General features: G+C 32.7%; 2 protein-coding genes across 3 annotated transcripts; both read left to right on the top strand.

The window, feature by feature from the left end:
• Positions 1–2,582: 2,582 nt before the first annotated feature.
• Positions 2,583–6,995, top strand: LOC110778090 (polygalacturonase-like). The gene is made up of 4 exons (XM_021982650.2): positions 2,583–3,107; positions 4,454–4,743; positions 5,689–5,923; positions 6,755–6,995. Exons 1-4 carry the CDS (start codon positions 2,586–2,588, stop codon positions 6,977–6,979), a joined length of 1,272 nt encoding a protein of 423 aa, XP_021838342.2. The 5' UTR covers positions 2,583–2,585; the 3' UTR covers positions 6,980–6,995.
• A 4,103-nt stretch (positions 6,996–11,098) lies between these two features.
• On the top strand, positions 11,099–18,520 carry LOC110778088 (uncharacterized). Of its 2 annotated transcripts, none has more exons than XM_021982647.2 (15): positions 11,099–11,404; positions 11,526–11,643; positions 12,802–12,924; positions 13,051–13,110; positions 13,189–13,284; positions 13,665–13,745; positions 13,835–13,953; positions 14,248–14,349; positions 15,355–15,471; positions 15,680–15,736; positions 16,053–16,119; positions 16,787–16,840; positions 16,932–17,021; positions 17,131–17,163; positions 18,070–18,520. In XM_021982647.2, exons 2-15 carry the CDS (start codon positions 11,629–11,631, stop codon positions 18,187–18,189), a joined length of 1,134 nt encoding a protein of 377 aa, XP_021838339.1. In that variant the 5' UTR covers positions 11,099–11,404; positions 11,526–11,628; the 3' UTR covers positions 18,190–18,520. The 2 variants fall into 2 exon arrangements, with proteins under 2 accessions (XP_021838339.1, XP_021838340.1); XM_021982648.2 differs by having other exon boundaries at positions 11,317–11,404; positions 12,809–12,924.
• Positions 18,521–23,329: the final 4,809 nt, after the last annotated feature.

Below are 23,329 nucleotides of genomic sequence, written 5' to 3'. Positions count from 1 at the left end.
AATTATATGTACCAATGAGTCTTGACCTATTGGTTAAGAAAGAGGGCAAATAATCTCTCTTATATAAGTAAAGAGTTGAGGTTATCAAATCCACTTTAGGTGTCCCCCTACGACTAGACTAAATTACTCTCTACATAAAATAATTAAATTCAATTACGAAAGGTTATTATTTATTGATTTAAACCGTTGCTTAGTAATTGATTGAAAAGGCATATTAATTATCAACACTGATGTAATTGATGTAAATGTTGTAGTATTAGTCAACATCCATATTTAGTTAGCGTAATTGACGTAATTGATTGGCATAACAATTGCCATATCATTCTCATATTAATTCACTTTTGGTGTCCCCTAGATTAATTCCGGACATTATATATTCTACTTAACTTAGCTTGTACATGGAATTAAAATTTATGTGCATCATTTTTCTCGCAGCGTTGTCGCAGTCTATATGCGGATGTTCTTTTTTGGTGTAGAGAGAGCTATAAAGGGCAAGGCAACAACTGATATAGACGGGATTAGATCCCAGGTCTCGGGTACCTCAAAACTTTATCAACTAAGCTAGTTGACAACTTAACATTCACACATGCGGATGTTCTTAGCACAACATAAGTTTATTTTTACCGTTACATATAAGTTTTTGTACATGTAATTAGCATGCCACAAAACTTGTTGGTCTAACAAAATTAATTTCACTCTATTAATTCTTTTCTTTTTAGCACAATACGGATTATATGCTTATCATATTCCTTTTATTGAAAAAATCAAATCAAATCACTGTATTTTTGTTAAGTGATAGACTGATGTTCTAATAAAGCTTTCAAAACTAAAGCTTGATAATGAAGTATATCCGTTAATAAAATATCAAAGAGAGTAACAAGTGTAACTATACCTTTTTTGTTTTCAGAATTAAAAAAAAAAAAATTATGAAAAATTAAGTAGTTCTCATCCGCTTTTAAAATCATCATTATTGTTATAACTTCGATTATTTGTTTATGATTCAATCTAAATCATATATCAAAATCAAAAACTGAAGCTGACAATAAAAACAAAAACTGAAAACTGACAGTGATTATTAACATTTTTGTATGAGTATCATTTAATTATTTATCTTTTTGTTTTACGTTGATTTTTCTGCTAATTTTTACTATTTATGCATATTTTGGCATGGTGATATTTGGCATGATGGCTTCACTTCCAATTTTGATTGCGTATTATGCATCTCTCATGTAGAGTCATTGCATTCCTTGTAATGAAGTTCGTTTAATTTAATTTCTTAAAAGGGATATTACTTTTCCTTAATTTATGGTAGAAGATTTTTTTCCCTCTACATACTTATATGCTTCCAAGTACTCAAGATCAAGTTGTAATAAGCACTTATAAATTAATTCTTTAATTAGGAAATCAAATATGAACATACATTAGACACCTGATTTTAAGGGTGCGCGCATTTTGTTCATCTGATTTTTACTTATTTGATTTTTTTTATTGGACAAGAGCTTAAACCAACATTAAGGAAATTTTAAAAAATGAAGTCAGTCCTATGGCTAGATTGTGCGCATGTTGCACCTGTTGTCGATCTACCTTTTGTATGATGCACCAATAAAACGTACTTCTGATCTATTGCGTTGTATTTCCTTGACTATCCAGAGCAGTTGAACATCGATAACTTATCTGAAAATACTTTAAACTTAAATGAACTTATCTGAACTTATTAGAATTTAATGTAGTTGTAAATAAGTTGACTTTAGGTCACCTTCATGTGAACTTATCATTTCTTGTTAGTACGTCATGAAATAATTAAGTGAAAATATGGTGATCTAAACACGACCTTGGCCATGAAAGGACCTATTTCAAATTTACCTTTGTATGTTGCTATAATTATTTCCACAACATGCATATACAAGAACGTATCACTACTACATTTATTTTCTATATACCAATAAGGTATTGACCTAATGATAAAGAATGAGAGCTAGACTATATAAGATAGGTTATAGGTTTAAATCTCCAGTTAGACCGGCCGCTCCCTATTTGTAATTTTTAATACCGTTATGGTTCATTCGTAAAAAAAAAAAATTATTGATTCTGCCACTGGATCATCATCACCACTTGATCACTGTGGTAGTAGTACGGACTATTGGCATTGAACTTAATGAGTTAATGATGTCCAATTAAAGAATATTAATTGTATTTCCGATATTATTTTCTAACCGAAACTGTAGGAATTGGAATCCATTAGGGCTATAATTAATATTTGAACCATTTTAGGACATCAAATTAATCACGTGATTTATAAATATCACATCAAGCATAATTAAGTAACAAATCCACATTGGGAAGTGATAAAAATGGAAAAAAATCAAGAGAAAATAAAATAATAGCCAATCAAAAAGAATAACAAAATCTTAAATCTTTTAGGTATCTTTCAATCAAGATTTAATTAATAATAATAACTAATTAAACTTCTTACTCCATTTCAATCTCCATAAATAGTGACCATTAAGCTCCCAATCAATCAATTTCATTAACTTTTCCCTTTCATTTGTATTGTCCTGGTAGCTCATTCGCACCAGGAAAAAGTCATGACTTCTAGTAATCTTTTTCTCTTTGTATTACTCAATTTCTCTCTTCTCCTTCACCCTTCCTCCTCGTATCCGTCTCTGTATCCGTCTCTCGATTCTTCTTTCTTTTCCCCTTCTTTGTTATCGTCGTTGTTGTCGTCGTCGTCATCCATACAAAGATTTATAAATGTAAGAAACTTTGGTGCAAGAAATGATGGGAAAACGGATTCAACTCAAGCATTTCTCCATGCTTGGAATGCTGCATGTGGTTCAACAAATCCTTCGATATTATACGTACCAAAAGGGGAGTATTTGTTAAAACCATTGCAATTTGAAGGAAGATGTAAAAGTTCATCGATTTTGTTTCAAATTGATGGAACCCTAATTGCTCCTAATGATTATAGTGATTTAGCTCAATCTCAACATTGGATTGAGTTTCATATGATTGATGGACTTCATATTAAGGGTGGGGCCCTTGATGCTAAGGGTAAGCATTTGTGGAATTGCAAGATGGCTAATCAAAATTGTCCTAGTGGGGCCAAGGTAATGTTATTGTCACATGATTGTCCATCTTTTAATTAAGTTTATAATTAATCTTCCTTGTTAACTTAGAGTAGGTCTTCTATCAGACGACTTCAGAAAAACAAGTTCGTCCATTTCTGATTTTTGTTTAAGTTGCTTGATTTGACTAATTAAAATCTATCAAAATAATCGTTTAATGTTCATTATAGAGAGGTTTATAGTCATAAGTAACTTTAAGGTTGCAAATTAGATCAAATTGTACAAATTGACCTTTGACATTCTCTTATAATTTATAAGGTTCCTTGTTAATTTGGAGTAGGTCTTTTGTCAGACAGGTTAATCAAAATAGTCATTTCTGTTTTTTGTTTAACTTTTACTTGATCTGACGAATTAAAATCCATCAAACCATCATTTACAAGAGTATAAACTACGGACTAAAATTGAAAAAATGATCTTCATTATAGAGAGTTTTTTAGTGATAAGTAACTTTAAGGTTGCAAATTAGATCAAATAACACAAATCCTTTCACATTCTCGTGTAATGAATTTTTCTTCTTCTTTAGGCATCATATTAAATTAGTATCATTTCATATTATTTATGTAAATTTCTTGTAATATAGTAACGTTTTTATTTCATGCCGTATTTGAGTAAATATATAGTTGTGATATTTTAGCTAACGAATCGAGTCTATATATGGTTAGTGAAACTAACTAGCAAAAAGGAATTAAATCATTAATTAGTTAAATTCATATAAGTAGATCTTAAACATTTTAAGTAAGGGAATCAGTAGAAATTCTAAGCAATATAGTACTACCCCCGTTTCAGAAAGTTCTTTACAGTTGCTATTTGCACAGATTCCAATGCAATATTTAACTACTAATATATCCAATTTCGTATGTAGAAAAATTATAAAAACTTGATACTCTGAAAATACATACCGAGACCAATCTAACAAGATCTTACATGTAACGTTTTGATGTATATAATAGTAAGAATTTACGGTCAAAGTTTCATATTTTAGACACATATTTCAAAGCGTAAAGAACTTTCAGAAACGGAGAAAGTAAGAGATATATTCAATTTTCTCAAATTTTAGTGGGGTCGGAACTAAAAATACAATACAATCTTTTCTACAAGTGACCTGACCCACCCATGTCATTGGAAAGGTCCGCCACTTCATATATATAAGTACGTATATTTTCTTGTATATATGGAGTAGCAATTAGTAACGTTACCTCCATTTTATAATAATTTTTATGTTTCTTTCTGTTTACGTCGTGTATATATGTAATGATCTTTAATTTTGTACATACAAATTCATCGATCTCTTTCTCATTAATTTTGTTTTTCCTTTTATTTTGGAGTAGTCCTTGAGTTTTGACAACTCGAAGAACATATTTATTGATGGTTTGACATCAATCGATAGCCAAATGTTTCACATTACGATTAATGCATGCCAAAATATAAATATGGCAAGGATTACAATTGCGGCGGATGCTAATAGCCCTAATACTGATGGTATCCATATATCGCAATCGACTGGAGTTACGATTAAGGATTCGATTATTAAAACGGGTGATGATTGTATTTCAATCGGTCCAAATAATCGAGATATTTGGATCGAAAGAATACATTGCGGGCCGGGTCATGGTATTAGGTACGTATGATCTCTACTTGTTATTTTTTTTCCTTGTACAAATTAAAATTCCTTTATTGAAACGATTTTTACGTATAAGTATGTGATATTTTGGAAATAATTTCGTCGTTTCATAATAGGGAAGCAAAATAAATTGAAAATTTGATTTGATTATTTATACTCCATAATTTCGTATCTAAATGTTTTTTCGTTCGTTATTTTACGCGTTTATTAAGAAAAAAAGAATATTAACCATTATTGTTATACTTTTATGGAGAATTGTTGCTTTTTTTATTCCATTTTCACAATAAAACAAAATTTGAGCCAATAGAATTTTGATGAAAAAAAAATGTCAACTCATTAATCCATTCAAACTTAAATCGACCAATAGAATTACAAGGTTGAAATTAAAAAGAGGAGATTAAAAAGGAAAAAATAAATAAATAGGAAGATCATTTTGCGATACCTTAAAAGGAAATGGGAAAAACATTTAGGTACGTAGGGAGTATTAGTTTTGTTGACCACTTTGCTTATGGTGTTTGTCTGTTTGGTAACTAATGAGGTATTGATTCAATAATTAGGACTGATAAATTGATAATGCATATAAAAGATTAAAGAATGGGCTGGTTTGGGTTGGTGATTATGCCTTGTGTTTAAAAGGGCCCGGCCCACACCAAGCCCAATTGTTTCGTGTTGGGATGTGTCAAAAATTTTCAAATAAGTGGTCCATGCACGGCCCAAGCCCCATGTGCTTTGTCGTGTTCGCTTTGTCTTATCATGCTTTCCTTAAAAATTTGCGGCCTGAGCCCTATCTCATGACTTTGTGCTTGTGTTGAGCCCGATATGATACGTTACATGTTCGAATATGCTCTTTTAATTTTTCCTCGTTTATAATTTGTATTGCCTCTTATGACTCATTCGCGCAAAAATAACTGAGTAATTTACTTATGGTGTTTGGAAAAACAGTATAGGGAGTCTTGGACGTGATAAATCGGATGAAGATGTAACGGTCCAAAATGTGATGGTGAAATCAGTAATATTTACAGGTACTACAAATGGGCTAAGAATTAAGACATTCTCAACTCCAGTTACAGGAAGAGTTCATGACATATTTTTCTTGGGGGCCCGAATGAATAACGTCCAAAACCCGATTATCATTGATCAGAATTACTGCCCACATAATAGTTGCCCTTATGGACAGGTATATATCCTCTTATCCTCTACTAGTCCAGCCCAATAAGGCCCAATTTTTTTTAGATTAATTAATTGTTTTCTTTTTTAATTGCCTACTTTTATTAAGGCTGAGCAAAACTATCTGAAAAATCAAAAATCCGAAATCCAAACCGCTATCTGATCTGATATGGCTATCGGTTCGGGTACCCGATCCAAAATTATGGTATTGGATATGGTTACGGAGATCGTTTTATAAATAACGGGTACCCGAAAACGATCCATTAAGCCCTTTTTTAACGTTTTTCTCAATTTAAATATTTTTCTCAAGAGCTTAAAATCCTAAATGTTAATAATCAATGTATAACTTTAGTAAATTGTAATTTCATTAGTAATGTAGTCAAAACATGTGCTACTGTTGGTATTTAGTGTTGAAATAACATTACGTTTTTTGTTTCCAGGTTTCTGTTTTTTAAGAAACTAAAACCCAAAATATGAAAACCACAAAAAGTAGTTTTTAGTTTTTTGTTGTCAGTTTTCAAAATTAACATGATTATTACAAGTATGATTAATTTTTAGTTCATGCTTAAATATAAATCACATGACTTATAAAACCAAAAAACAGAAAAATGGAAAGTGGAATGATACCGAACAAGCCCTTATCATAAAGTCTATTTTTTTTTTCTAATTGAATATCATAACGGGTATCTGAAATCCTATCCGAAAGTTTGTGTACCTGAACTTAACGGTTCGCTTCATGAATATCTATTTTCGCATTATTACTTATATATCGATTACCCCGATCTGATAATGCTATTGGTTCGGATACCCGATCTATGCTGACCCCTAACTTTTATGACAGGGTTCCGGAATACAAATTAATAACGTTGTATACAAGGGTATTCAAGGAACTTCAGCTTCAGAAACGGCATTGATCTTCGATTGTAGTTCAAAGAAGCCATGTTGGGGATTGACATTGCAAGATATTAAGCTATCATATCAATATAAGGTTCCTCGTTGTGAATCTAAACATGCTTATGGGAAAATTATTGGGTTTGTGCAACCTTCTCGATGTTTAGGACACTAAAACAATTGTTAATGTTTCTAAGAAGTTAAGTTATATCCTATTTCCTTTTTTTTTTACTAGGTAGAGTATAGAAATAATTAAGCATTATGTTTTTTTTGTCTTTTTTTAGTCAATCAAAAGAAAACCAAGCTTCATATTATTATATCAATCAAAAAAGAAATATGAAGTTATGTGTTTACTATACTTGTTCTTGATATGTAACTTTTTTTTTTTTTTTTTGCATTGGGTTTGGAATTGAAGAGTACTCCCTATTTATTTTGAGATTTAACTTTGGTGATAATTGATAAAACGGGAATTTCATGAAATGCCCTCGAGTTTTGCCATAATTCACCAAACGCCCATCAAGTTTCAATAATTCATAAAATACCCCTCACAATTCGTACAAATACCCAACATACCCTTACTAATAACGGGCCGTTAGTCCGCCGTTAGCCAAGTTTCCAATTCACCCAAATGCCCCTATTCTGAAACTTATTTCACCAAATGCCCCTAGTAGGAAACTTATTTTACCAAATGCCCCAAATTTAAATATAGCTATTCTGATGTTCCGACAGCTAGTTTTTGTGTTTGAAAAGTGGTTCTTGGTCATAGTTGGCTATAAAAACCCCTTTGCTGAATGGTTCTTGTATTTTAGATGTTATTTTACTTTACTTTGCTAATTTTATAAGATTTGTGTCATGAGTTTTCTTTCAAAATCATCTTCCACACCCAATGAGTCCACATATATTAGGGTACCTAACAAATTTTTTTATTGTAGTAGGAATGGAGGTTGAAGTGGTGTTCCACAAGCTCTTCTGGATAGCTGCTAATGCTTTTTGGGGTAGTTTTTTGCACATCTGTTTTGATCTTGCACATATTCATTGAGTAGAAAATAACATTAAATGTAGTTGGTGCAAAGATGTTTTGTAAGTGAAGCTAAAAACAGAAATGCTTCCCAGTTTGGTATTTTGTGCAGATTATGCAACATCAATTATTTATGAAATGTGAATTTGTTTCTCATTACTTGTGTTTACTTCATGATTACAAACAGTAAAATTACAAACATCAATATCCCCATTTGTATTACAACTTTGACTAATTTTTGTTGTTGTTTTAGCTTCTTCTTCATTTGCTTCAATTCTTCTTGCATCTTACTGTTTCGCCTGTTTACAATACTTTCTCCTTCGCCTAAGCTTCCCCCGCATTGTCCTTCGTGTTGTTGCCCCTTGTTTTTTTGCTCAACTACTCCCTTTCACCATCTCAGATTGTTTCAAGGATCACACTTGTAGTACAACCTTTGTGGATTGAGTGTTGTATCAAAGCTTCGAATGACAAATTTCCTACCACAATAACAAAAATTGGTAGGTACTCTAGTATATGTGGACTCATTGGGTTTGGATGATGATTTTGAAAGAAAACTCATGACAAAAATCTTATGAAATTAGCAATGCAAATCAAAATAACATCTAACTTACAAGAACCATTCAGCAAAGGGGCTTTTATAGTCAACCGTGACCAACATCTACCTTTCAAACACAAAAACTAGTCGCTGAAACATCAAAATAGCTATACATAAGTTTGGGGCATTTGGTGAAATAAGTTTCACAATAGGGGCATTTGGTGAAATAAGTTTCAGAATAGGGGCATTTGGGTGAATAGAAAACTTGGCTAACGGCAGACTAACGGTCCGTTATTAGTAAGGGTATGTTGGGTATTTGTACGAATTGTGAGGGGTATTTTATGAATTATTGAAACTTGATGGGCGTTTGGTGAATTATGGAAAAACTCGAGGGCATTTCATGAAATATCCGTTGATAAAATTATATAAATATTATGTTGCTAGGTTTTTATCTAAAATAATTCTATTATATTTTATTTTTAAAATTTTGATCATTACTTGACTTTGACAAGTTACCAAACAATAATTTTTTGCGTACAAAATGTGCTACAGTTTTTATAATTCGAAGGAGTAAGCTCAAAGAAAAAACTTGATCATTAAAAAGGTAGTGTTATTATCGATAATATCTTGGTCTTATAATTGTCATTTATAATTTATCTGCCCTTGTGGCCCACTCGCACACAAAGAAAGGGTTAGTGTTATCGGTTATATCATTAAAGAAAGTACACGCAAAGAGAAATTTATAATAGACCAACTCAAATTGCGAATGAGTACATGTAAGGACTTAGCGTAGTGGTTAAAATTATAAGTCTTTTGCTTTGAGTTTGCTATGGGAGCTTTAATGCTTGCCCTGACACCAACCCGATTTATAGTATTTGGTTCGTGTTGTTATGTTGTAAAGTTTATTAGCAAAACAACTCGTATGTTAATTTCTTTTGGGACAGAGAGGGCCACAAAATTCTCATTGATATAGATGAGATTCGGTCTTGGGTACCAACCTCCCAAGACATTACCAATTAAACTAGTAGACATCAAATACTCGTACGTTAAATCATTAGTTATTTTTTTTATTAAGCGAGTTGAGTCATATCAGTTTAGTATTGTGAAATAATAGCGGACCTATTTAATAAGTGGGTCAGTCTTGAATGTCTCATGTTGACCAAGTGATTAAATGGGTTGTAAACCCTTTAGCTTCAACCTTTTTTTTTGTTCTTTTCATATCATGTTGTCATGTCATATTAGAGTTTTCCATACATACCAAAACCTCTCATTTTCCAATAATTCATTTAGAGTACTTTTCTTGCGACATTTAGTCACAAGCTCCCTTAACCCCACGGTGGTGGACAAAAATTAGAAGTTCGTGATTTGTGGGAACTTTTACAATGAATCTAAAAAAGTATTGACCGATCAGACAGAATAGCCCGTTCCATCTTTTTTTAATAAGTCATTTATGAAGTGTGGTGGGGTTACTTTCTATTCATAGAAAGATCCAACACTTTCGTTGATTAATCTAAACAAAAAAAAAGACTAATCTAAACCATGTTTTTAGTAGAAAATTGGAAAACTTTATCTTAGAAAAGTAGTAACAACTTAACAACTTATTATTGTAACAACTTTTCTAGTTATCTTATTACGTGATCTACAATTCTATACCAAAATCAACAACCAACCTTTCAAACAAATAAAGAGACAAGAGTAAGACACCTCGATTTGTCTAACAAGAAAAGAACGGTACAATTTCAGGTATAATCCTTTAATTAATTAATTCTCGTATTTAGAAGTATGCGCATCACTTCAAATTAGAACGATTTTCTTTTGCAGAGTAGTATTTGTTAGAATCAATATTAATTCTCTACGTGCATCTTTTCTAAGACTTAAATTGATTTTCAGCTAAAGAAAAAACGATTTGCTGGTATGAATTCCTTAACCCATTCTCGACTTCTCGTGTCCATCATACTCCATACATGTACTTAGAGATGATCATCATGGGCCCGGCCCAAAAATTATCGGGTTTTGGGCAGCCCATTCCGGCCCGGTTTTTGGGCCCGGCCCGACCCGAACTTTTTTAAAAAATTGCGGCCTTTGGGCAACGCAAAACAACATTTTTAGTTATAAATTTGGCCCGGCCCGAAAAGCCCGCTAATTTTGGCCCGAAATAGCGGATTTTGGGCACACAAAATTGGCCCGAACCTTGACCCGGCCCGACACAATGGACAGTTTTTTATTCTCCCGGCCCGACCCGAACCCGACCCGACTTTTGATCAGTTCTACATGTACTATGGCCCTGTTCGGCAATATTAGCGGGTAGCGGTTAGCGGTTGAGTAGCGGGTAGCGGTTAAAGTAGCGAGGAGCGGTGAATAGTAGCGGGTAGCGGTTAGCTGTCAAAGTAGCGGTAACTAATATGAGTGTTCGGTAAAAGTAGCGGTGGATATTATAAAAATAAAAATAAAAGCAAGAATATTATTTAAAACTTTATTATAAATTTGTCAAACGCTACCCGCTACCTTAAACGCTACTAATTTTAACGTTTGACAAAAGCTACCCAACCGCTAACCGCTACCTAAATCGCTACTTTACCAAACACTTACAAATTTTACAAGTAACGTCTTAAGTTAACTAGGTCAAAACGCTACCCGCTACCTCAAACGCTACCGCCGAACACGCCCTATATATGAAGTACTAAATTAGAAAGATCGACTTTTTTTTGAGGAAATGAAACATTATTTTCTCTTTATATAAGTTTTAAAACAAATTCCCGAAATAATGTCCACTTAAATTCGACAACACTCTCTTTTACGTTTAACAAATAACAAAAATAACTCAATCTTTGTCTTTAATTTAGTTTGATTAACATACTATTTTTGGCGATTAATGCAAGATCGTGTGCCCCTTGCTCTTCGCTTCCCATTTGTCCCTCTTCTTTGTCTTTCTCTCCAATATCTTTTGATGCATCAAACATTTTGAACATCTTTTTTTCGTCAAAATTTCCAGAACTGTACCCGAAACCCTCTCCAATTTTCATTTCCCCTTTTCATTTTATGATCAGGTTGGCAAAAAGTTTTAATCTTTATGTGTTTTTTCTTCAATTTTTCAAAAGGTGGTATTTTTCTTACATTAATTTGATTATATTTGGATAATTCTGTAACAAAATGATGTTTAATTTTCAGGGTCATTTTTTCATATTGGAAGAGAGGAGAGAGAAATTGAAGATTCTGTATTTGTGTTCCACAAATAATGTTGGCAGTTTAAAATTCGTCAAAACAAACAAACATGGCTGCCAAGAACGTGAGTACTTTTCTACATTTCTTCTATTTTATTATTCATTGATTAAAAATTCAAATTTTCTCATTTTCATATGTTTTAAGAATGATATTTTAATTGTGTGTTTACCATGTTTTTTTATTTTTTATTATTGTTGCTTTTTAATTGAATGATTATGTTTATTTCAGGTGTTTTGTTTTATAATATTGAAAATGGAAATACGTTGTTGTTAATTATTCAATTGTTTAATAAAAATGTATATCTTGATTCATGAAATTATTGTCTGTTACTATGTTAATTGTTAATTGTCTGCAAAAAGTTTCTTTTTTGGTAATTTAAGCTGCAGAATTCTGTTTCAATGAATTCCTGCTTCGAGTTTTCGATTGCTGAAGGAAGTTTATTGAGTATTGGATGGGTTTATCAGCTTATGCTGCTGCAAGAACTGGTTTTGTTCATGAGGCTAAATGATAAACTAGATAGAAAATCATTGTTATTGCTTCGAGTTTACGATTGATGATGGAAGTTTATTGAGTATTAGATAGGTTTATCAGTTTTTGTGATGTTCAGCTGAATTTTCTGCAAGTTTAAAAAGAACCTTGATTGCTCGTGTTTATCAATGAGCTGTGATTAGTATGTTACTTATGCTTGTGTAGATATGATTAGTGCATCTAATAATTTGCACATAGGCATTATGTCTTAGGAGATGATTTTTCTGTCGTATTGATGATATCTTAGGAGAAGTATATTAGTATGACTTGGTTGTTTTAATCCAAATCAGATACAGAGGCTCCGTTTGGTTTGGTGTAAAATGTTTTCATGGAAAACGATTTTCCTTTTTATTATGTTGTCTACGTTGTTTGGTTTTACAAGGGATGGAAAACAATTTTCCACAACTCCCACAAAGATGGAAAAACCTTTTCCAATTTGAGAGGAGGGGAAACCACTTTTCCCCCCTCCTTCCCATTAATCTTCTCTCATCTTCTCCCATTTTCCTTTTTTTCTATTAATTTTCTTGTAAGGAACCAAACAAAGGAAAACTAGTTTGGAATTGTGTTTTTCCTTGGAAAATCATTTTTCGCTGAAAACGTTTTACACCAAGCCAAACGGAGCTGAAGTATCTTGGGATAAGTATATTAGTATGACTCCATCAAACTAATGATACTATGATATGTTCTATCCCAGATTGCAGTATTTTCTGATTCAAAAACCCGAAGATCATGCATTTGCAGTGTTTTTCAAGCAGCTTCCGCAGCTATCCTAATTTACGTGATAGGAAGTGTTTTTATTTTACCAGTTTACAGACAGGTATATTCTGTTTCTTCACCAAATCTTGTTTGTTGAATTTCTATGCAGAACTTTCTTCTGTCTTTTGACTTTACGACCAACAATGTGTAGCTACACGAAAATAACCTTGTTGATCTTCCTGTGCAGGATACTCCGAAAATGGGGTTAGCTGGAAGCATGGACCTATTGTTGGGCAGTAAATGTGAGGTCTGTTTTCCTTCCTATACAGATAATAATTAAATTTGGTGCCTTTTCATCTTATGTTATCTTTTTCCCGTGTTTTAGAATCAGTGCAAACCTCGTGGAACTGAGTCGTTGCCTCAAGGAATTGTGGCAAAGAATTCTAACTTGGAAATGCGACCACTTTGGGGCCTTCCGGAGGTAAATTACGTTCTCCAATTTTTTTTCAGTGAGTAAGAAACTAAGAACAAGGATTTAAGTGTCATTTAGGCAACTGTTAGCAAACAATTAGCTATTAGAGATTTAGCTGATGTTTTATGTTTCTGATCATGGAGAGTGTTAAATGTGATCTCACTTTTTTCGTGAAATATTTTATCAATTTCTTCAAAATTTTTTACAGCAAGTGAGAACAAGGGTTTAAGTGTCATTTAGGCAACTGTTAGCAAACAGTTAGCTATTAGAGATTTACCCATTTAGCTGATAATTTTTTATGTTTTTGATCATGGAGAGTGTTAAATACTTAAATATGATCTGACATTTTTCGTGGAATATTTGATCAAATTGTAAGTTTTCTTGAACAGAAAAGTAACTCATCACGGAATTTGCTGGCAGTTGCTGTTGGAATAAAGCAAAAGGAACTTGTGAATGCAATGGTTAGAAAGGTAATTATCATCTGCAATAGTTTTTTGCTGGTTTACTGCTATTGACGGGTGCTACATTACATACAGATTGTTTTTCTGTGGTGTTGCAGTTTCTGTTCAGGGGCTTTTCAGTTATGCTCTTCCATTACGACGGTAATATTGATCAATGGAAGGAGTTTAGGTGGAATGACAGGGTCATACACGTATCTGCAATCAATCAAACTAAGTGGTATCACCCTTGTCTTATCAACCTTTGCTTGTTTCAATCTGATATTTATCCTTTAGATGTGTTCTATTCACCTGATTTTCACTTATGTTTTCTGAACTTATATTATCTAAACTTATTAGAACTTATCAAAAATAATTTTAGTAATAAATTGTACTTTGGTAACCCTTATTTTTTTGAACTTATGAACTTATCTGAACTTATTTTTCCTGAAATAAGGTGAACAGAACCGTGTATTTGATATCAGATTGTTTTTTTTATGTTCTGACTTGGCTCAGGTCTATTATGATGATATAGGTGGTTTGCAAAGCGGTTCATGCACCCAGATGTAGTTGCTGCCTATGAATATGTTTTTCTCTGGGATGAAGATCTCGGAGTTGACTACTTTGATCCTTTAAGGTGTGTATCGCCCTGCACATCTGCAGCGTTTACCAATATTTTACGCAGAAATCCCATTCATCTGATTATTATGATTTTTTTTTTTGGGTAAATAAGTAAGATTTTATTAACCAAATCGTTAAAGTACAAACATCATGAAGCAAGCTAAGTCTGCAGACAAGGCAAACACAAAAACACAAAAACAGCTAGAAAATAGCAACCTAAATCAGCTAGATATAAGCTTGCTAAGCTTCTGAATATGAAACCATCTAGCATACACAATCAACTGAATCTGCTTCACAACATCTCTGAAGTCTTGCTTCTTCTTCTGAAATTTCCTGCAATTTCTTTCTTTCCAAATGCAACACACAGCGACAGTCATCACCAATTCACCATTCTATAAATCTGAAACTTTTCTCTGTTGGACTTTAAACTATTAATCAACCTCAATTCAGTAGTCCAGTCTTCAGCTTTCCTATGCCAGCCAAGCCAACTCAGAAGAGAATCCCAGAGTTTAGTAGAAAACTCACAAGCAAAAAACAGATGGTTTACAGTCTCGATTATTATGAATTTGTTATTGAGTGAAATATATTTCCTGTTATTATGTTTGTTTCTTAGACCATGAGCCAAAGTTATATTATAAAAAATGTCGAAAATTTTCTTTTATAACTCCCGCGTGGTGATTAAAGGAACTGCCTACTACTTAACTGACAATCATTGTGTTTCGAATGAGTTGGGTAAGACATAAGTTCCTAATTTGACAAGCATGATAACAGTGTTATGATCATCTTGTGGTCTGTCATAGAAACATATGCTTGATGTGCATTTTAGGTTTAAGAGCATGCATCTAGTTTTGTTCTTCAAGGCACATAATTTACATATGAATTTGATGAAACGATTCAAAATTTTACAATGCTAACTTTTCCATGCAAATTTTTTCTAGTCTGTGCATTTCTTAAGTTGTTATATTGAATCAATTTACACCATTTAATCCTTTTTCGGGTTGTTGTTATATCATTTCCGTAGATACGTGTCTATTGTTAAGGAGGAGGGTCTTGAAATCTCCCAGCCAGCACTTGACGGAAACAGATCAGAGGTGCATCACCAGATCACATCCCGGGGAAGGAGAGGAAAAGTTCACAGGTTATCATTCTGTCACTTTGGCATTTCACAGCGTATTCTTTTATTTCTGCCTGGACAATTAATTAGATATATTTCCTACATTTTTATGCATCAATTCTACATTCTGCTTAATTATCTCTGAGCTGTAACCTTAAATGTCATATAGGTTCTTTTTTTCTTATGTTTTTTTTTGTTTTAAGCTAACTAGAAATTCTTATATGGTTTTTAGGAGAACATATAAGCATGATGAGTGTGATGAAGACAGTACTGGTCCTCCTTGTACCGGGTAATTATTTCTCTAGCTTTGAAGGATAAGAGAAATTAGCTATGTTACCTGGACTCTTCATTTTAACTCAAATACCCGTGTCGAATCCTAGACACTCGGACATGGGTATAGACACTATAACACTCAATTTTTGGACCAAAATAACGTGTTGGGCACTTGGCATGTACTCGTGTCCGATAAGGGTATCCGAGTCCAGGTAACATAGGAAAATAGCCATCTAGGATAAATATATCGGCACTCTTTGAACTTTTAAATATAATCAGGGAGGCAAAGAGCCTGTTTTTTTTAAAGATAAGAGTCTTTTGATGTGTTGCAGGTGGATAGAAGTCATGGCTCCGGTGTTCTCTCGGCCAGCATGGCGTTGTGTATGGTACATGATTCAGGTATGTCTTTCCTAAAGTCTGTAGAATTCATGATAAAATGATATGGTGTACTATATTATTGGCCTTGTTGTAGCTTTGCTTTGAAATCCTATCACAAAATTTGTTAACTTCATAAAAGTTGTATCATTTCAATTGTGTCCTCTCCCCATCAAAAGTTTATGTAGTGGCATACTAGATACTCCCTTCGTTTCAGAATACTTTTCATCAGTTTGACCGATACACTTGTCAATGCACTGATTTGACTGTAAATATATGCAATTATATATTAGTCAAAACTATATAAAAAAATGATATTTGAAAACACATTAAGATTAATCTAACAACATATTACAAAATAATGTTTGATTTTTATATATTAGTAAGAAAATGTGGTCAAAGTTAATGTATGAATAGTGCAAAAGTCAAACTGTTGCAACTATTCAGAAACGGAGGGAGTAATCTAATTATAAACCATTGCTATATAAGAAAACATAACACCGTTTTTCGGAGTATATGTGATTATTAATTCTTGGCAGAGGGAGTATAATTATTAATTAATTCATTAATGAACTAACTTGCCTACTGTCTCGTACCGAGGCTTCAGATATTCAATTTAATACGTTTAACGGGCAGTACAGAGTATAATGTTTAAGCATTATTCGCGTTCTTATTCAACGGTGTTTTGCAGAATGACTTGATCCATGCCTGGGGTTTGGACATGCAGCTGGGATATTGTGCACAGGCAAGTTTTCTTGTGATCATTTTTTTGTCCCATTTTGTTTTCTGCACTTTCCTCGTTTTAATTATAAGTTTTTTCCGTTTGTTATTCACAGGGTGATCGCACCAAAAAGATTGGGGTTGTGGATGCCGAGTATGTGATACACTATGGCCTGCCTACACTAGGCGAGCCGCTAGGGAAAAAGGTTCAGATCAAACTATGTGGAGCTGCGAAACTAGTTTTTTTTTTTATCTTGTAGGGAACTGAAGTTTTCTCTTAATGTATCTAACTAGTTTTCCGTTTTCCTTTTGCAGCCTCGACTTCACGTTCTTGACAAGCGTGTTGAAGTAAGTCTTCCTGATCATTTTCTATCTTCATATCAATTTACGCAGTTCATATGAATCTTTTGCTGAAATGTAGCACTATAGCCGTTCAGCACGGTAACATGCACATGCCTCGTAAAGCTGGAATTTTTCTAAGCATTTGAGAGACTAGAGTACTACTCTGTATGTACTACTAGTACATATTCCGAAGAGATAGGGGGTGTTTGGTTAATGAGAGGTTTGGAGAAAAATAGTTTTTTGAGGTGGGTTAGACGTTTGACTATTTCAAAAAGTTAATGAGAGTGTTTGGTTAGGAAAGGTTTGGAGAAAGAAGAGTTTTTTGAGGTGAATTAGAAGTTTGACCATTTCAAAAAGCTAATGGGTTTGTTTAGGAGAGGTTTGGAAGAGACTTTTAGGATGAAAAAGTTCAATATAGGAGCTTTTTGCATTAGAGGTTTGATGAAATGAGTGTAAAAAGGCAATTTTGTCTTAATATTGTCTAAAATTACAACATTTACCAACCTACTCACTTTTTGTCTATGTCATTGATTGTCAATTTACACATTGAACAACAAATAACTAATTTACCAAACACTTTACACAAACAACTAATTCAACCAACTAGTCTAACCAGCTAACACAAACAACTAGCCAAACCACCTATCCTCTAATTGCCAAACAGCGCCATAAGCATAATGGTTTTTTTTTTCCTGGTTGTCTGAACATCTGAATGACTGTAACACATCGAAACAAAGAGTTCGAGTAACACAACCATTCACAAAGTTACAACAACACAAAAAACACAATGTGTTTGGTTGTTTTCACACACCAAAAGTCGAAGTAGAGTCTTAGATCCTCAACCAAAATGCAGAAATGCTTTAGTTTTCATCAGCTTATTTACTGAACTCAGAACTCTTCCATACTTTTCAGGTGAGAAGACAGTCTTTTAACGAATACAAGGTCTTCAGAAGACGATGGGATAAAGCTGTCTTGACCGATGAATGCTGGACGAATCCTTATCCACAACCATTGAAGCCACTTTTGCGGTAGCAGGTACAGATTACAGATTACAGACAGAAATTAAAGTCATTTATAAAAACACACAGATTGATCAGGATATAACTTGTATTAGTTGTTTATACACACATAGCATTTCATAGAAAATTCATTTTCCGCAAAATATGTGGTTCGAGTCGAGGAAGAACATTTATGTACAGAAAAGATACGTTGATGATGCTTTAGAGTATTATTTGTAAGCATAGCTGGGTTTGAGCAATGGGTGCCATACTTGGCTTGTATTTGTAAAGCATGTACAACTATACATGATATGATTCTATCATGGAAATCTCTTTTATATACATGACCTTTTTCCTAGAGGAAATACTTTGTACTTTGTACTCCCTCCTTTCCCGTTCCCGATACTCGCAACACTTGTCATGTTGTACGTCACTTAGTTCATTTGGACACAAGGAGAAAAGAAAACCCAGCGATGCACGATTTATGTTACTCGCAACACTTGTCATGTTGCAATAAGGGATCATCGTAAGGTTATTATGGAATATGGCATGATAAAAAACGTATGAGCGCACGTAAACGGCAGAGCTTAGTATTTACAAGCTAAATCAAAGCCTAGAAACTAATCATGCTTCACTCCGAAGTAATTAAATAATTTCACGTGCATAAGCCACATCCATAAACCAATTCAACATAAATATGACAAGACTTGACTCTTGATATGACTCTTGACTTTACTACTTTAATTAAACTATAAGATTTGGATTAAACATCGAATTGGATTCATTTCCTCCTTTGGATTTTTTATTTAACAAAAATCCAAATTGCTTGCGAAATGTGATTCATGGATACGGAAAATCTCTAACTTTCACTCGTCTTGTGAAAATAGTCTCTTCTTTTGGTTTATTCATGAATTACTCGTACTATAAATGCTATTCAGAACTGATATGGACCCATTGTAAGATGTTTTTGTTTAGACTAAGGCTTTATTTGGTTGTACTCCCTCCGTCCCAGATTAGTTGTTACACTTTCTTTTTTCGTCCATTTCAGATTAGTTGTTACACTTCTAAATTAGGAATGGCCCCGCAATTATTATATTGTCTCTCTCTTTCCACTAAAACTTTTTTTGTCCACACATCATCTCTCATTCAATTAAAAAAAATACCCACTAACTCCTATCACATTTACTTTTTCAATAAAATAACAATTGATAACCAAACAACCACTTATCACCTAAAACCTTGTGCAAAGGTAAGTGTAACAACTAATCTAGGACGGAGGGAGTATTGAACTTGACTAAAATTAACTTATTTGAACTAATCTGTACTTAACTGAATTTATCTAAACTTGTTTTTGCTGAAAAAAATTTATTTGTGAATATAATTATCTAAAAAAAACTTATATGAACTATTTATCTCATTTTTGTTGAAATAAATCAAAATAAGTCAAAACAAACTACCCATAAATTATCACATGCACCAAATGCTAGTTTTATTGGATGGAAAGTTCAAAGGGACATAAGAAAAGTTGGTTAAGTTGAGAGTGATAATATATAGAATTAATTAATTGAGGGAGAACTGTTATGTAGGTCAGCCAATTAAGGCACATATATAAATATATAACTGAATGGTCAAACTAAAATAAATAAAACTGAGCAATTTTGACTTCATCAGGTAATTTTCATGTTCATTATGGCTACATTAATGAAGAATTGAAGAGCATCCCAATTGACAGAACATAATGACATTCTTTTTAATTTAATTTGTCTGCTTTACAAGAGGGATATTAAAACATAAATTTGTGGAACTTGTTTTTACCCTAGTCAAATGACCAGCAAAAGTTGTTGCTTGCACCCGATATATAATAAATTTTAGGACGATGATAAAGGTCGTAACTTGCGACAATTAAAATTTGTCACAATTCTACGTGTCGCACTCTAAATGGTACCACATGGGTGCCATGTAGACAATGACTCATCCACCTACTTTTACTATCAATGTTATATTTTTACTATGAAAATATGTAAATAAGGTAATTGATAAAAAACAAGGAAACCAATCTTTATAGTAAATATGTATTTCCTTTTATATTGTAAATTGCAAAATAAAACAAAGATTGTTATCTAATAATATATTTTTATATAATTAATAATAAAAAAAATTATAATCTAATAATATTTTTTATGTAAATAAAATTTCCTTAATTTATAATATATTTTCTAATATTAGTATTAGGTTTGTTTTTAGATTTATTTTCTTTGAAACTGACGTTGTGTTAGCTTAGTTAGGTTTTTTTTTTTGTTAAAATTTTTCCCTAAAAAAATATATTAGGTTAATATGTTTTTTCGTGGGCTGTAAACTAAAAAGAACAAAGAAACGTTCTTTTTCTTCTTTGGTTTTGATTTCGTAAGTTTTTTTTTTTGTGTTAATGTATTTTTATTTTAATTTTCTAAGTATAAATAAAAAAAACTACATAATTAGTAAATTAGGATATTAAAAATTTTATACCTTTTTCATAACATGTAAAATATTTTATATAAATTAAATATCTAATTTCCAATTTAAAAATACGACACATAAGCGTGCCACCTTACCTTTGCGACATGTCTTAAAGGTCGCATGTTGCGACCTTTATCATTTTGCTAAATTTTATCGTATATCGGGGTAATTTTTAATCAGCTTTTGACTTTTTGGTAGCCTTTAACATGTTTTTTTATTAACTTTTTATATTATGTAGTAACTTTTTAGAGTAAATTCTTAAGGTTGTATGGTTACTTTTATACACTATGTGTGATTTCGAAGGGAGTATTAAAGAGAAAAACTTTGTCACCAAAAAATAAACGGATTTTTCATGAAATGACCCCGAAGTTTGCGTTAATGCACCAAATACCCCTAATGTTTCCAGAATGCACCAAATACCCCCGAGGTTTAAAACAATAATACAAAGTGCCCCTAATGAGTATTTGGTGCATTAACGCAAACTTCGGGGTTATTGTAGCATTATATTATACTTCGTATTGGGCTACTTTTCGGCATTTTGAAGTAACTTTTAACATTTGAGGTAACTTTTCAGCATTTTGATGTAACTTTACATTCGTCTTACAATATTTAATTGAATACCCGCTTTTATCAATGGAGTAAGAGTTTGTGTATTATGTTCATGTTAGTTAATGAACATATGTACTTAATTATGTAGTGTATTGTTGAACTCTTGTAATATTTCGATTTAATTTTGTTATAGCATATAACTATAAGTCTTTTTTTTAGGGTAAATATTTTATGTGGCAATGAATAATTTATAAAATAAAATTAAAAAAAGAGAGAAAGGGATAATGTAATGATGTGTTATGTGTACGTTAGGAATACATCAATGAAGAGATTGCATAATTGGGAATACTTAAATTCTCAACAAATTCATTCATTCAACCACCACCCACTTCACCGATTCTAATGTGTAGTTTGGCGACTATCTTTTTTCAGTCCCCACTCTAGCTTCTGATATTTTTTTCTCATATTTTTAGGAACAATTCTAAATCGACCTGAAAAATCGATATGAGAGTTTGCAACCGAACTTAGGTATTGACCTGAATTACCACCCCTAGTCGATAACTCGATACCACTCGTTCATGTAAGTCTATGAGACAGTAGGTTTATGAGCAAATTTTCTATTGTTTAAGTGAGAAAAAGAAACATATAAAACCGTGACTAATTATTTGAATTTTTCTTATGCTATATTGCAACAAAATAACACCTAATACATTATTGTATGAATGAAGGTGAACCTATCGGATATGTTCTTACTTCTTAGGATTCGTTCTATTCACCTTGAAAATAATAAGTGTTGGGTCCAATAAGAGTGCAACTAATTTACAATTGCAATCATATCCTATTATGTCAACAAATTCTAATCAGGTCCTATAAATTCTAATCAGGTCCTATAAATTCTAATCAAGTTTACTTTCTTGCACTCAGATCTCATTAGGTCCAATAAATTCGAATTAGGTTCAATAAATCCATTTCAAAAAAGTTCAGGTTTCATCCATTAATAACGCACCTTATAGAGTTTGCACAAAATTCAAAATGACTTAAACATCACACATGTATACACAAAGTCAATGCTCCCATTACATGATAGGGAGTATGGTGTAATGTTTGTTGTCATTATTAAAACACCAAATGTTTATGGAAAAATATAGTTTTCATGAATGAGAAACTAGTAACAAAAAAAAAGTCACCATTAATTAGTACTCCACTACTCCTATTAAAATATGAGTTTACATCACACATGTATACACAAGTCAATGCTCCCACTACATGATATGGAGTAATGTTTGTTCTCGTTATTACTCCCTCCCTCCCGGAATACTCGACCCGGTTTGACCGGCACAGAGTTTAAGGGACTTGAATTAACTTATTTAATTTAATAGGTAGTAGTTGATAGTGGGGTATTATTTTAATGTAGTTAGTGGGGGGTGGGTTAAGAGGTGGGGTTGGGGGAGAGTAGGGGTTGAATTTTTAATTATTTTTTGTATGGAGTAGGGGGTAGGTGGGTTAATAGGGGTGGAGTGAGAAATAATATAATATTGTTAGAATATTTCCATTTTTAGAAACAGGTCAAGTATTAAGGGACGGCTCGATAAGGAAAACAGGTCAAGTATTCCGGGACGGAGGGAGTACACTACATCAATTTGTATTTTTAATGACAACCTAATTACGACGGGTTAAAAATCCCGTCGTAAAAGACTTTTGCGACGGGGTTAACAGGCTAACAGCCAAACAAAAACGGGAACAACCGTCGCAAATTTCTTTTACGACGGGTTAACGACGGATTTTCTATTAACGACGGCCCCCTTTTATGACGAGTTCCCGACAGGAAATCTCGTCATTGATCAACGATTATTCGCCTTTAACGATAGGATTTCCCGTCTTTAATGGTATAATTTTTTAAGTGTTAAAACACCAAATGTTTATGGGAAAATATAGTTTTCATGAATAAAAAACTAGTAACAAAAAAAAGTCTCATTAATTAACACTCTTTTTAAAATACGAGTTTTCATTAATTTATAACTCATTCGATGCCCAAACCCCAAACTAAGTCAATGTATGTGATTGAAAGAAACATCACTAGAGCCCCTCCACCACCCCCACACATACACATCAAGAATGAATACCATCAC

The sequence above is a fragment of the Spinacia oleracea genome, chromosome 4 (assembly GCF_020520425.1).
Source record: "Spinacia oleracea cultivar Varoflay chromosome 4, BTI_SOV_V1, whole genome shotgun sequence".
Classification (NCBI taxonomy): Eukaryota; Viridiplantae; Streptophyta; class Magnoliopsida; order Caryophyllales; family Amaranthaceae; genus Spinacia; species Spinacia oleracea.
Note: the sequence above shows the minus strand (reverse complement) of the source record. Positions and strands in the feature narration are given on the sequence as shown.

Excerpts from the sequence above, each read along its gene's own strand:
- LOC110778088 (XM_021982647.2), top strand. Across the intron at positions 14,350-15,354 it reads GACTACTTTGATCCTTTAAG|ATACGTGTCTATTGTTAAGG; the intron begins GTGTGTATCGCC and ends TCATTTCCGTAG. Across the intron at positions 17,022-17,130 it reads GCGAGCCGCTAGGGAAAAAG|CCTCGACTTCACGTTCTTGA; the intron begins GTTCAGATCAAA and ends TTCCTTTTGCAG.
- LOC110778090 (XM_021982650.2), top strand. The coding sequence starts at position 2,586 with ATGACTTCTAGTAATCTTTTTCTCTTTGTATTACTCAATTTCTCTCTT. Across the intron at positions 3,108-4,453 it reads ATTGTCCTAGTGGGGCCAAG|TCCTTGAGTTTTGACAACTC; the intron begins GTAATGTTATTG and ends ATTTTGGAGTAG. Across the intron at positions 5,924-6,754 it reads ATAGTTGCCCTTATGGACAG|GGTTCCGGAATACAAATTAA; the intron begins GTATATATCCTC and ends CTTTTATGACAG.